This window comes from Psammomys obesus, unplaced genomic scaffold (assembly GCF_907164565.1).
Source record: "Psammomys obesus unplaced genomic scaffold, mPsaObe1.curated_primary_1811, whole genome shotgun sequence".
NCBI lineage: Eukaryota > Metazoa > Chordata > Mammalia > Rodentia > Muridae > Psammomys > Psammomys obesus.
Genome location: NW_026596134.1, coordinates 9,293,637 through 9,307,388, shown reverse-complemented (window position 1 = coordinate 9,307,388; position 13,752 = coordinate 9,293,637). Strand labels below are relative to the sequence as shown.

Below are 13,752 nucleotides of genomic sequence, written 5' to 3'. Positions count from 1 at the left end.
ATTTAAGAAGCGACAAGGTTCGACTGATGGAGGGAGAGGCGCCCCGGGGTGCTGGACTAGGACTGACCACTTCCAGTTTAGCTTGATGGGGGAAACTGCCTCCCACTGCCGCCCTGCCTGCCCCGTTGAGAGCTGTGGACCCATGGAACCTTCTTCAGTCCACACACTGGCCAAGCGGGAAGTCACTGGCTGTCAGTGAGGAGCTCTCAGCACCGACCGCTAACCCCTGTCCAACAACAATTAAATACACACACTGACAGAATGTGAGGCACAAAAGTGTGTTGTGAAAAAGAGGGGCCTCGCTTAGGCAGGGGCCGGGAGGCTTCTGCGGGACCCACTGGATATTCCAGGGAGTTCTGGAGCATGCCTCTCGCCAGTGAAATCAAGAGAAAAGTACCACAAGGAGAGGAAAAGTCAGCTTTTGCCTGGAGAGGGAAATAGGGAAGGAGTGCGAGGCTGGGAGACAGGAGTGACTTGCCCACGGACACACAGCGAATTGACAGTTGGTTCAGCTGTGCCCCCTTCGGAAGCTGGGTGCTCTTCACAGTCACCAAGCAAGGAGCAGGATGGAGGCAGCCCGGGGTGAGGCTGGAGGTGGGGCGGGTCCTCGAAGGTGGGAAAAGGGCGCAGGGGGCGGTCCTATGACGTAATTTCCTGGGTGTGCGCGTGTGCGCGGGTGTGTGCGTGTGTATAAAAGCGGGGTATAGCATTGCTCCTGCCGCCGCCGCCGCCGCCGCCGCCACCGCCGCCGCCACCACCACCACCGCCACCACCACCACCACCGCCACCACCACCACCACCACCACCACCGTCGCCGCCTCTACCGCAGCGCTCTCGCTGGTGCAGAGCTCCGGTGGCCAGACCACAGACCCACTCCCGCCATCCTCCTGCAGCAGCGCGTCCACCCTTTCCTCACCACCCGGCTAGCAATGCGCTCCGCCTCGGTCGTGGCGCTTTTGCTGTGCGCCGGGCAAGGTGAGCGGAGTCCCAATCCCCTGTCTCAGGGTTCCTGCGGCTCCCGAGGCTTCAGCACCACGGACAGCACCCTCTGGGCGCTCCCTCTAGACCCCTAACGTGGCCTCCTACCACACCCGGAGAGACTTGAGAGCCTGACCCAACCCCGCGGGGCAGCCCACTCCCACTCCCCCTCCCCCCACCGCGCATCACCCACCATCACTCCACGCTGGCCAAGGTCGCTGGTGGAGAGAGGGGACCGCCTCTGGCTCCCCAATTGGTCTCCTGTCCTTCCACCCTGCAGTCTGCCCTTGGTCTCTGCCCTCACCCCAGCTCCCTCCCGCCACCTCTGGGGGTTCTCCCCTTGCCCGCTTCTGTTCCTACCCCAGTCCCACTACATGGCTGGCCTTGTTTTCATTGAACTTGATTTCAGCTCTGCCCCCTCCTCCCGCGGGGAAGGGTTGAGGCTCTTCAGGGCAGCCTCTGAGGGCTTCCCCCCTGGGACAGCACGGAGAAAAAGCAGAATCAGTTGCTGCTAATTTATTTGGGGTTTTGGGTGGGGACCGTTTTGAGCGGAAGCATTGGGTGAGTGGGTTTCTTTAGCCCCCTGTAGGGAAGGACTGGGCTTCCCTTCCCTGGGTGCAGAGGGATAGCCCCAGTCAGCAATCTCAGACTCACTCACCCATTCACTCAGTCTCTCTCTCTCTCTCTAGTCTTTGCCCTGCCTGTGAACAGCCCCATGACAAAAGGGGACACCAAGGTAAGAAGGAATGTTGGGTGCCCTGGGAGAGGGAGGATGCCCGGTGGACACCTCATGGCCAGTCTTCAGGCAGCTGCAGGAAGAAGTCTGGCGTAGAGCCAAAAGCCAGCACTGCAGCGGCTGAGCTGGGGACAGCTTACACAAGAAGACATCAAAGGTCTCTAGCTTCCCCTGCTGTCCAGCTACAGTGACTTCCCAAGGGGCCCGTGTCTCACCTGCTGGGTCCTGGGACCCTGGACTGCTCTGAGCTGGGACCATGGCTTCTCCTGTCATAGGTGTCCGCAGACCTGCTGGCTGGGGCTTCCCCTCTTCCCCTACCCTCTGCCCGGGGCTTCCTCTGGCAGTAAGATAGAAGCCGTATCGAAGGCACAGACTCTGTTCACATCAGAACCAGGGAATGTTCTTCACCCGAGCATCAGAGAGTCCTGTTCTCCATGTTCCGAAGGCCGTCTTCTGTGGGAGGCCACGGCCTGGTGTCAAAGGTGTCGTGGCCTGGTGTCGCCACTTATTTGTTGTTAAGTGTACATGGGCCAGGGTTTAAGTTTTCACCACTCATTCTAGCTGTGCAACCTTGGACAATTCAATTTCTCTAGGGATAAATCCAATTACTTCAAAGGGATAAAGTGTCCCTTTATCCCTATAATGAAAGAGTAGGATTCATGGGGTGAAGACCCAGGCACTCAGTGGGCTCTTTTCACTGTTATTTCTAGAGCCTCCCCCTTTTTTTGTTTTGCAAGACAGGGTTTCTTTGTATATCCCTGGGCTGTCCTGGAACCTGCTCTGTAGACCAAGCTGGCCTCAAACTCGCAGAGGTCTGTCTCCCTTTGCCTCCCAAGTGCTGGGACTAAAAATGTGCATTGCCTTTGCCCAGCTGAGCCTTCCTTTTTATTTCCTGGGTATCCTTTTTTCTTTCGTTTGTGTTTTTTCTTTTTCTTTCATTCTTTCCTTCCTTCCTTCCTTCCTTTCTTCCTTCCTTCCTTCCTTCCTTCCTTCCTTCCTTCCTTCCTTCCTTCCTTCCTTCCTTCCTTCTTTTTGGGCTAGGGTTTCTCTATGTAGCCCTCTGGCTGTCCTGAAACTCATGTAGATTAGGTTGGCCTTGAACTCAGAGAAACCCACCTGCCTCTGCCTCCCTAGTGCTGGTATTAAAGACATGCACAACACCCACATCCCCAGCATTCTTAAGGTCCCTGCCCAACTCCTGTTTCCTCTCAGAGGCTCAAAGGATGGTGGTTGCCAGGTATTCGCTGTACAAAGTCTGGGGTTGGGCAGAGAGGGTACCTGCTTCTAGAAGCTGCTTGTCAGATCCACTCCCAAGAGTATGGCAGCATGGGTCTGGTCACCAGCCGCTGGGGAAGGCCTGAATGCTCTCTCTGGTGTTGTTATGACTACACACCCTGACAGCCTTTGCCAGCGTGCTATCCTGGAACCATGGATTGGATAGACACAGCCTCCCACACCTTCACTCCCTGCCTGGGTTGCCTGACACATGTCTAGCACCTTCTGCTCCTCCACCCAGCTGCAGGCTGTGGGAGTAGGACTGATGCCGCAGTCCCCACCCCCTCCACCGCACGCTGGATAGAGTGTCTTCCTTTGGGTAGACATTCTCACTCCCGCTTTACAGATGAGTTGTTGAAGGCTCAGAAAGACTAAGTCACTTGCTTAAAATCACACAGCAACCGTGAGCACCATCTTCAGGAATCATTCATCTGCTGGGTGCTTCGCTGCCTGCTCCACCTCACTGGGGCTGGATAAAACATTCAGAGAGATGTCTTGTTGGTCTGGAATGAGCATCCAGATATAACTAGTTGGTATCCCACATCTAGCCAGGGGATTCTTCCCATGGGATGATGTGGAAACATACAGTGTGGCTGCAGAATGGGGATGTGGTCCTGTTTCTGGCAAGCGTGAGCCCAGGCGGTTTTGTGTTCCTCACTGGGCAGCCTGGAGGAGCTGGTCCTTTGGCATCTGCTGGACCCCAGCCCTTTGCAAGAGGTCCTCTTAGGTCTCAGAGGCAGCACCATCTTGGAGAACCACCCCTCCCTCAACAGTGGTCCCCTTGAGGCACACACTGATACGCCCATGTAATTGGACTGGCCCAAAGTAAGCAGTGTGTGTGTGTGTGTGTGTGTGTGTGTGTGTGTGTGTGTGTGTGTGTTCTGTTTCCATGGATCTGTAGTCTGGCTAAGGAAGCAGATCTGAGCCCCGTGACCCCTTGCAGATGACACAAATGCTTTTCTGCCCTCCTGGGAAAGTTGCCCCGGCACCTTGGGGGCTGAGTTCCATATTCACACCAGCCACAGCCCGCCTTGCTGTCTCCCAGGTGATGAAGTGTGTCGTGGAGGTCATCTCTGACTCGCTGTCCAAGCCCAGCCCGATGCCTGTCAGCCCGGAATGTCTGGAGACCCTCCAAGGAGGTAGGAGCCAGAGGCTAGGAGGGACGGGGGGACCAGGATGTGGGCGGGCGGCCCCTCCCAGGTTTAACCATCTCATCCAGTAGTCAGTGCCTCGTACCCTGGTCAGTGCTGGAATCTGGGGAACACACGGAGAAGTGACTGCTCAGGGGACCCTGAGGCTTGAAGACTCTCGGAGGGGACAGATGGTAGTTAGAATCCTGGGCAGAATGAACTGGGCTGGAGCATGCATGTAGAAAACGAGGAAGAAGGAACAGACAGGACAGGCAGCGTGGAAGCGGCAATCATTTACACATGCACTGGAGTCCGAGGTCCGAAGCCCTTTCTTAGGGGCTGGGCATGGAGTCAGCTGGTGACCTTTCCACTGCAGTAGGAAGGTGACTGACATCTTAGAAATAAGGATCTCATTTCCAAAGTATTCTACCAAGCTCCAGGCTTGGCCACCGCCTCCTGGTGCCGAGTTCCCAGAATAAACACTGGAGCTCATCTGAAAGTGTCCACGCCCCCTGCCCAGGGTTGTCCTCTGGAAGCCACCCATAACCGGGCTTTCTTTCCACAGATGAGAGGATCCTTTCCATCCTGCGACACCAGAATCTGCTGAAGGAACTCCAAGACCTGGCTCTCCAAGGTATTTCAGCACTGCACACACTTCCAGGAGAAAGCCAGCAACAGAGAGTGAGAGAACTGGGGTTGGGGGTTGAGCATACTCACTTCCAGAGCAGAAAGGTCCTCCGTGCCTGGCCCCACTGTCTAAACTGAAGAGATCGAGGCTCAGAGAGGTGCAGTGATTTCCCCAAGGTCACACAGTGAGCACGCCTTGTTAAGAGCAGAAAGAGCTCTGTTGACACTCCTTGGCCTTCAGGGGGCAGTCATGCAGGCATGCCAGGAGGAGTCCACAAGAAGAGAAGGCTCTCACCTCCTTGTGACTTTTTGCTCTCTGGAGAATGGGGGAGGCAAGGTCTTGTTTGCCTCTAAACACAGACCAGACTCATGGTGTGTTTTAGACTGAGAGGCGACTTTTCCCACTGGATTAAGAAAATCCACAGACAGACAATGGTGCACGCTTTTAATCCCAGCATTTTAGAGGCAGAGGCAGGTGGACATCTGTGAGTTCGAGGCCATCCTGGTCTACAGAGTGAGTTCTAGGACAGCCAAGGCTACACAGAGAAACCCTGTCTCGAGAAGCCAAAAAAGAAGGAAAGAAAGAAAGAAAGAAAGAAAGAAAGAAAGAAAGGAAGGAAGGAAGGAAGGAAGGAAGGAAGGAAGGAAGGAAGGAAGGAAGGAAGGAAGGAAGGAAGATCGCAGACACTTTTCAGACAGGAGTGTGAGGCCGAGGGCTCACAGCATTGAGGATTTGCTTGCTGGACGTCGGGCCAACATGGAGAGTTAGGTTTTTATCTCACCTCCCCGACCCCAGCTACTTCCTGGTTTGAGGGAGGGTGAAGCGCCACCCTGGAGACCTGGAACTCCTGTGTCACAGGCCCACTTCTGCCCTCACTGCCTCTTGAGGAAAGCTGCCCTGCTTGTGGGAGAGGACCACAGGGCCTTGTGCACGAATCTCTCACCTTTACCCAGCTCAAACCTAGGCCATCCTGAGGCTGTATATGAAAACAGAGACAGATTTTTGGGGAAAGGCAAGCAAAACTAACCCCAGCACCTCTGCTTGCCCCTTTTCTCTTACCGGCTGGTCTGTCTTGGCAATAAACACCAACCTCCGTGTTTCCTTTATTTACTTTTGAGACAGGGTCTCTTATGCAACCCAGGCTGCCTTGAAACTTACTGTGTACCTGAGGATGTCCTTGAACTTTAGGTCCTCCAACCCTTCAGCTCCAGAGTGCTGGGCAACCACACTGTTTTATGCGGTCCTGAAAATGGAACCCAAGGTTTCATGCATGCTGGGCAAGCACTCCACCAACTGAAACCCAAGCCCCCAAATCCATGGCCTATTCGTGGTATGCCCTGGCATACAGGGGCTGATGGGTGGTGCTGGGGTTGTGATAATCAGTTTTGTCCTGGCTTTGTGTTTGTTTTGAAACAGGATCTCATTGCATAGCCCACACTGTGCTTGAATCTGCAGTCCTCCTGCCTCAGCCTTTTGAGTCCTAGGATTGCAGGCATGTGCCGCTGACCCCCATCCCAACCCCATGCCAGGTTTGGCCCCGTAAGCGTGGCCTCTTTCCTCAGGGGGTAGCCAGGGTTGAAGCAGGGCTGGAGCTCAGGAATTCCAGTCTCCAGGGTGGTGCTTTTTAGCAAAACATTAGATAGGTTAATGACACATGTAAAGGTCAGTATCGGACGGGTATTCCATTTAAATAATTAAGTATTTCAACAGAGACTATTAGGAAGGAATGCACCTTACCCTTTGTCCTCACACATGTGTATCTAATAATAGCCAGCATCCAGTGCACAGGGGGCTGTTTTTCATTGTGAGGGCACTGGGTGTGTCTTCAGCCATCTTCGCCCGGCACTCTATTCCCTCCTGGGTTCTGTGTAATATCCTTGCACAGGGACCTCTGCCTTAACATCTCCCACAAGTCTGCTTATAAATGAGCACCTGAGCCTTGGGGAGCCCATGTTGCCCAAGGTCACATGGGCATGGCCGGGAAAGGCCTGGAGCCCACTGTAGCTGGGTTGGGCACACGTCCTAGCCGCCTATAGTGAACCCACAGCTGCAGAGCTGTGTCCTGAGGCAGACAGAGTGGCAGGACACGACACTCAAGACAGCAGCAGTGGCAGCAGGGGCTGCTGCAGGCAGAGGGACTCTGGACCATGGGGTAGGTACAGCCCTGGGTTTGAAGGTTGGCGTAGCACCCACCTTCTCCTGGCACCAGACTTGGGGTTTCAGAGCAGTAGGGGTTGCTTGAATAAAGAGCACCCATGAGGAGTCCAGGGTTGCTGTAGGGTCCTGGGTCCTGAGGGTCCCTCACTGTTCCTGTCTGTTCCATTTAGGTCTTTATTGCTCTCTAAGGCACAAGAACTTTCATTTCCCACCGGGGACACTGATTCAGAGGGATGGTGTGGCCTGATGAGCTCCAGCTAAGAGCCTGGACCCTCGAGGGAGGCCTTTGGTGTCATGGACAGATAAGTCAGGGCTCTACCACATGGGACCTTCCTTTGTCCCCTCCCACCAGGTGCCAAGGAGCGGGCCCAGGAGCCTCCGAAGCAGCAGCAGCAGCAGCAACACAGCAGCTTCGCGGAAGAGCTCTCGGAAGTGTTTGAGCACCAGAACCCTGAGGCCAAGCTCCGAGGTCAGTGTGGCCCCACCAAGATGGGAAGGGGGGCTGCAAAGAGAACAGAGGCCCCCAGGGGGCACTGCTTCTTCAGAGCAGGAAGGCAGCTACCATCCCTGTCCCCTTACACGTGGGAAACCTGAGGCCCAGGAGAGTAAGTCCCTTGGCAATCAAACGCCCTTGGCTTGTCCCCATAATAGCCCCTTGCTCCAGAGGCAGCAGTGACTCTGGACAAACCTCATGGCCCCTGCCACACGGCCCGTATCTCCTGCTCCTGTCCTTCTGGAGCTTGGTGCCATCTTATGGTACTGAAGGAGGATCCAGAGGAGTGGGTTCTAAATACAAAACAATCTGGGCCATTGGCCTTGAAGCTATCAAGGTCATTCCTGAGCAGCGTCGCCCAGCTTCTTACCCTGGAAGAACAGCAAACTGTGAACTGGGGTTTTTATGTCCAAAGTGGACAGACAGCGCAGGTGCCAGCTGTCGGTCCATGGTCATCCTCTGGGCCAAACAGGGGCACATATGGGGGTAGCAGGCACCTCCACATCAGCTGCCCCGTCACCCCGGTAGCTGCGTGTTATGCTGCACAGACTCCTGTGTACCGTTAGATCACTGCGGTGCTGTGAGGAGGTAATAGTGTGCATGTGTGTGCGAGTGTGTGCGCGTTTGTGCGCGTGTGTGTGTGCGTGTGTGTGCGCGTTTGTGCGCGTGTGCATGTGTGTGTGTGTGTGTGTGTGTGTGTGTGTGTGTGTGTGTGTGCGTGTGCGTGTGTGTACTCAACTGGAGGCTTTAATGCAAAGAGACCCTGAACATGGCCTTTGGAGGCATGACAAGGCAAGCCTCCGGAGTCTGAGCAGTGACAGGGGTCCTGCCTTTCTGAACATGATTCTGAGATTCTGTGGACTGGGCACCCCGAAGCCCTGCTAAAGCAGGCAGTGCCCGGTGGTGCTTTTTCAGCCAGTCAGTCCAGAAAGAGGCGAGTTTTGCTCTTAAAAGGCTGTCCTCAGGAAAGACAGCCCCGTGAGCACTAATCCCAACGCTCAAGGCAGAAGCTGTACGCAGACATGCAGGGATCGCCCCGAGCACAGGAAGGTGAACTGACTTACCCCAGGTCACACAGCCGTCCAGCCGCTATCTTAAAGTCCAAAGCTTTATCTTCTGGGGTTGTTTTCAACTGTGGTAATCTTTATTTGGGGTTCCATTTTTTTTTTCTTTCAAGAATCGCATAGGTTTTGAGAAGAAGCAGAATTAAAGAAGCCCAGTTCAATTGTCCTCAGCTCAGACTCCCATATGAAAGGGTGACCCCCACCCTTCTCCTGGGGTGGGCTTCCTGGAAGTCAAGGTGTGAACTTGGCACCAGGAGTCCCAGAGGGCAGCGGGGTCCTCCTCAGCTCGACTCTGTCCTTTTGTGTTTGTAGACGAGGAAGCAGAAGCCCCCTCCAAGGACACTGTGGAGAAGAGAGAGGATTCTGATGAGGTACAACAGGACGGCCCTGAGGGAACCACGGAGCGGCCCAGGCCTCAGGCTTTCCCAGAGCAGGAGTCTTCTATGATGGGGGACACTCAGTCCCTTGGGGAGGACACGGTCACCACTACCCAGCCGCCAGCCACCCTCCCCAGCCAGGAGCATGTGGACCCACAGGCCACAGGGGACAGTGAAAGAGGCCCGAGTGCCCAGCAGCCAGCCGGAAAAGCCAAGCAGGAGGAGGAAGAGGAAGAAGAGGCTAGAGATAAGGCTGGCCTTGAAGGAGTGCCCACTGCAGCACCCAGCTCCGACCTTCAGGCTGGCTACAAGGAGACCCAGAAAGATGACGGTATGTGTGGTGACAGGGACCTCACCTGATGTGTCTGGGAGAGGGGTGGGAAGGGACCTCACGCCACCTCCATAATGGCCCTGAAAGGTGGGTATCATCTCCATGGTCCAGGGGAGCAACAGGCATAGTGAGGTTATATAATTTGCCTAAGGCTACACAGCTAATTGGTAATAAGAGCCGTGGTTCCAGGTCCAGTTCGTCTGACTCCTAAACCAAGTGTCAATCACTCTTCTACACCTGGGAGGCAAGAGGGGGGGCTTAGGGGAAGGTGCTTGGAAAATGGAGAGAAGACAGGGTGAGCTTCAGTGAGGTGCTCTGCCAACTCACTTCCTTGAGCTTCGGGAAGGTCTTGCAAAGCAGGGCTTGGAGATTGCTCTGTGCTCTGGGTGGGGCTGCTCTGGAGGGGCTAGCTGGACCCTGAAAGGTGAGCTTGGCCTTAGAGGTGGCTACACAGAGGACCGTGGGGGAGTGGCAGGGGCTGGGGGAATGGGGCCCTTCCTCACTTCCTGTTCCTGCCACCACCTGCTCCAGGTCAGTCTCAGGCAGTGGACGGAGGTGGAAAGACTGGGGCCTCTGAAGCTCTGTCATCGAAAGGGAAGGGGGAGCCGGAATACTCTCAGCAGGGAGAAGACGGGGAAGAGACAATGGCAGGGGACCCCCAAGGTCTCTTCCCAGGAGGGAAGAGCCAAGAGCTGGAGCATAAGCAGGAGGAGGACGAAGAGCGTCTGTCCAGAGAATGGGAGGACAAGCGATGGAGTAGGATGGACCAGCTGGCTAAGGAGCTGACAGCGGAGAAGCGGCTGGAGGGGGTGGATGACCCTGACCGCTCCATGAAGCTCTCCTTCCGGGCCCGGGCCTATGGCTTCAGAGACCCTGGGCCTCAGCTGCGCCGGGGCTGGAGGCCATCTTCCAGAGAAGACAGTGTGGAGGCCCGAGGCGACTTTGAGGAAAAGAAGGAGGAGGAAGGGAGTGCCAATCGCAGAGCAGAGGTTGGTATAGCCAAGGGGCAACCTTGCCCAGCAGCCCCTTGCCCACTGAGGTGATGTGGTTCCCTTAGCTGGGGCTCAGATGGTCTTGGGATAGGGGGACAACCAGATCACACCAGGGGTTCAACAGAGCTACCGAATGGCTGGGACTGAAGGCCTCAGACCTACCTGAGGGACATAGAGTGGAGACATTGCCTCTGCTAGTGTGTGAGCAGGACGTGGGAGGGATGGGAGTCAGGCATGTGCTTCAGATGAAGAGCTTGGCAGGACTGGCCTGGGGCTCTCTCAGCATACCTGTGGCCCGGGGAACTGGGGAGGGATACTAAGGGACCTAGGAAAACAGTATGGTTGGCGGCCCTGTCCTGGTCCCCAAGCAACACAGTTGTGCCTCTTCCTGGGTTCAAACTCACATAGAGCTCACAATGGCATAGCAGCGGTAGGGCTAGCTGGACTTTGGTGAGCAAATAGGGAGTCATGGAGGTGCCAGCAGACTTGGGTCCCACTTGGTCCTGGCTGTGTGACTTTGGGCAGGTAATTGCCTGCCTCTAAGTCTCCTTAGTTCCCCCCATTTGGGAAATGGGAGTGTGAAGTCTCTCTAATTCACCTCATTATCGTAATCAGAACATGACTTTCAAGACCTCAATATGTACAGGGCCACTTGGGCAGCTGTAAGGATGGTACAGGGAAACAGGGGCGTGACCCCAGGGAAGGTGAGAACTGGGCTTCTCGGCAGGCAGCAGGCCTCTTGAGCTAGAGGAGGCCTTGGGGGGACCTGGCTAAGCCAGTGCTCCGGAGGGAGTTGGGGTTCCATGGGGAGCCTGATCTGTCCACAGCCCTGCCCTCAAGGCTCTTTTCTGCTCACCCAGAGGAGGGAATACTTTCTTTAGGCCCCACCCCTGTCTTCCACCTGGAGCAGGGCCCTGCTGACATCTGAGAGCAATAGGCTCCTCTTAGGAGTGGGCACTGGCGGGGAGCACCTGTTCTTGGAGATGGAGGAAGGATGAGAAAACTGAACTGTGCTCCCTGACCCCAGCCCTGGCCCCAGAACAAGATGGACAGCGTCAAGGATCCCCTTACCCACCCACAGAAGCTTCTTTCTCACAGACAAACGGAACCTATAGTGAAGAAGTGGGGACCCCGGGTGTTATGACAGGGCGAGGTGTAGGCGAGTCTTATTAGAAACTTCAGAGTATGGAACCCACACCCCAGATGGAGGGATCTAGAATCCCAAATCCAAGGAGTCAGGACAGGAAGTTTGAGACTTAGAGGTTCAGAGAACGGTCTCCTGCTTCCCTGACTGCCCTGACCAGTGTGTGGGATCCTCTAGGGTGAGGACCAGAGGTCAGAGCCTACCCCTGGGCAGGTCCATGGTGATGCTGCTCTGACTATTCATACAGAAGGTACAGAGGCCATAGGGGAGACAGCTCAAGACAGACTGGCTGTCTCCTGGGAGCCAGCACTGGTATTCAGGCTGAGGAAGGGTCCTAAAAGGAACCACATACTCTGAAGGGACAGGCTCCTACTGGTCCAGAGACCTATAGGACGAAATGGGAACTGGATAATGGGCCATGGGGGCCTTGGGCATAATAGTCCCCAGAGCATCCCAATATCATTATGCCTGGCGTGGACAAATCTCCTGGGACTCAGAGGCAAAGCCAGTTGTCAGGGCTGGCCTCAAGTGACTCTGCCTGTTCCCTCTTAGGACCAGGAGCTGGAGAGCCTGTCAGCCATCGAGGCAGAGCTGGAGAGGGTGGCCCGCCAGCTGCAGGCACTGCGGAGGGGATGAGGCACTGGCTGGCGGTGGGGACAGCCATGGCTTCAAGGCACCCTGTGAGCCTGGTCCCATGGCCTGAATGCTGCTCCTTGTAGGGTTGCTTCCAGCTGCCAGAGCCCAGGTTGCCCTCTTGCCCCTCACGCCCTCTTGTTGTCAGCCCCCGCCCTGGGCTCTTCTGCAGGGCAGCCCTGACTGTCAACACGGATTCCTTCTCTGAACACAGGCAGCTTTCTAGAAGTTTCTCTTCCACCTTCTTATCCACGGGGCACATCTGCAATAACTTCTGACCTTTGGGCGAAAGCCGAGAACTCCTGACTATAAGATTTTCCAGATAAAATTTATTGAAGGGAGAATAAACTTGCTTTGGGCTCTTTCCTTTTCTTTGATGTTTTTCTTTCCCTTTCCACTCCGAGTTGGGTAGGACTGGGGCTGAGGGACAGGGCAGTTTCCACGCTGGGCTGGGTGTATGTTTTGGGGGACTCCTTTCTGGGCCATTTCCTGGCCAAGCGTCTTTGCGTTGTTGAACCTCAGCTTCCTCCGTGGACGGCGCTGATGGACTGCCTGGAATGGGGTGTGGGGATGAGTGACAGCACACAGGGCTCCCCCACCTCTTGCTTGCTTATCTCCCAATTATGCCCGAGCCAGGCACAGTTTCTGCCGACACTGTCCTCGTGGACTGTCCCCTAGTTACCTTGGTGCCGGGTGGAGACTGACAGGCCCCAGGATACCTTCCACAGGCCCTGGGCACCAGGTCAGTGCTGGATGCCCCAGCACAGCACGGCTTCTCTCCACAGTGCCCATGACCACAGGCTTGTGATCTGCATGATACCACAGGGTATTTGAAGTGGGGGTGGGGTGGGAGGGGCAGGAACAGTTTACTAGAAAATAACAGGTCTTAGGTCCAATTTTGAGAACAGGGAAATGAAGGCAGGGAAAATGAAATTAAAAGCACAGGTAGAGCTGACTTAGCACTTCTTTTGTATTGCTTTGTCTTGTTTTTCAAGACAGGGCTTCTTTGTATAGACTTAGCGGTCTTGGAACTAGCTCTGTAAGACTAGGCTGGCCTAGAACTCACAGAGATCCATTTGCCTCTGCCTCCCAGGTGCTGGGGTTAAAGGCATGTACCACCACAGCCTGGCTGACACATCCCACATTTTTTTAAAGAAGGTTTTTGTTTTGTGCTAATTTAATCATTTTATTTCATGTGTTATTTGCCTGCCTGCATGTCTGCAAACCTGGAAGTGGAGTTACAGATGGTTGTGAATAACTACGTAGGTGCTATAGTGCTCTTCACCATGGAGCCATCCAGCCCCCCCCCCCGCCCCCCCCGGCCAAACTTTTAAGCACAGGAATTTTGATAGGTTATGTAATCAGGCCAGGTCAGAAGTGGTGCTGGACCCATGGGTCCTGTCTACCAGGGCCAATCACTCAGTCACTCACCAAACATTTGTATGTGGCCAAGTATGCCTGCACACAAAACCCAGGATGAGCCCTGGCTTTGGAAACCCATTGCCTCTCGGGGTAAGTTGGATCCTTCTGTAGCCAAGCAGCCTCCGATGAGTTAGGCTTGTGTGTGGCTCTGCTGGGCTTGGCTTCAGGCAGGAACTTCATCTTTTCACGTTCTCCGCCCGTGCACCTCAACTAAAAGCCATCTGGCAAGGGGCTTCCAGGGGCTGATGAAGTGGGGCCTGGGCGTGGCCTTACCCTTAGCAGTCTGCCTATGTGATGATCTCCTGCTAGGAAAAGCAACAACATGCGCATTGTGACCGAGGGACAGTGGCTTTGCTGCTACCCCAGATCGGGCTGACCCCAGAGCTCCAGCT

The 13,752-nt window shown here is 55.3% G+C and overlaps 1 protein-coding gene across 1 annotated transcript; it reads left to right on the top strand.

Moving 5' to 3' along the window:
* The first annotated feature begins 757 nt into the window (after positions 1–757).
* On the top strand, positions 758–12,302 carry Chga (chromogranin A). The gene is made up of 8 exons (XM_055593156.1): positions 758–975; positions 1,668–1,714; positions 4,035–4,128; positions 4,685–4,753; positions 7,257–7,373; positions 8,774–9,169; positions 9,701–10,158; positions 11,858–12,302. Exons 1-8 carry the CDS (start codon positions 930–932, stop codon positions 11,939–11,941), a joined length of 1,311 nt encoding a protein of 436 aa, XP_055449131.1. The 5' UTR covers positions 758–929; the 3' UTR covers positions 11,942–12,302.
* Positions 12,303–13,752: the final 1,450 nt, after the last annotated feature.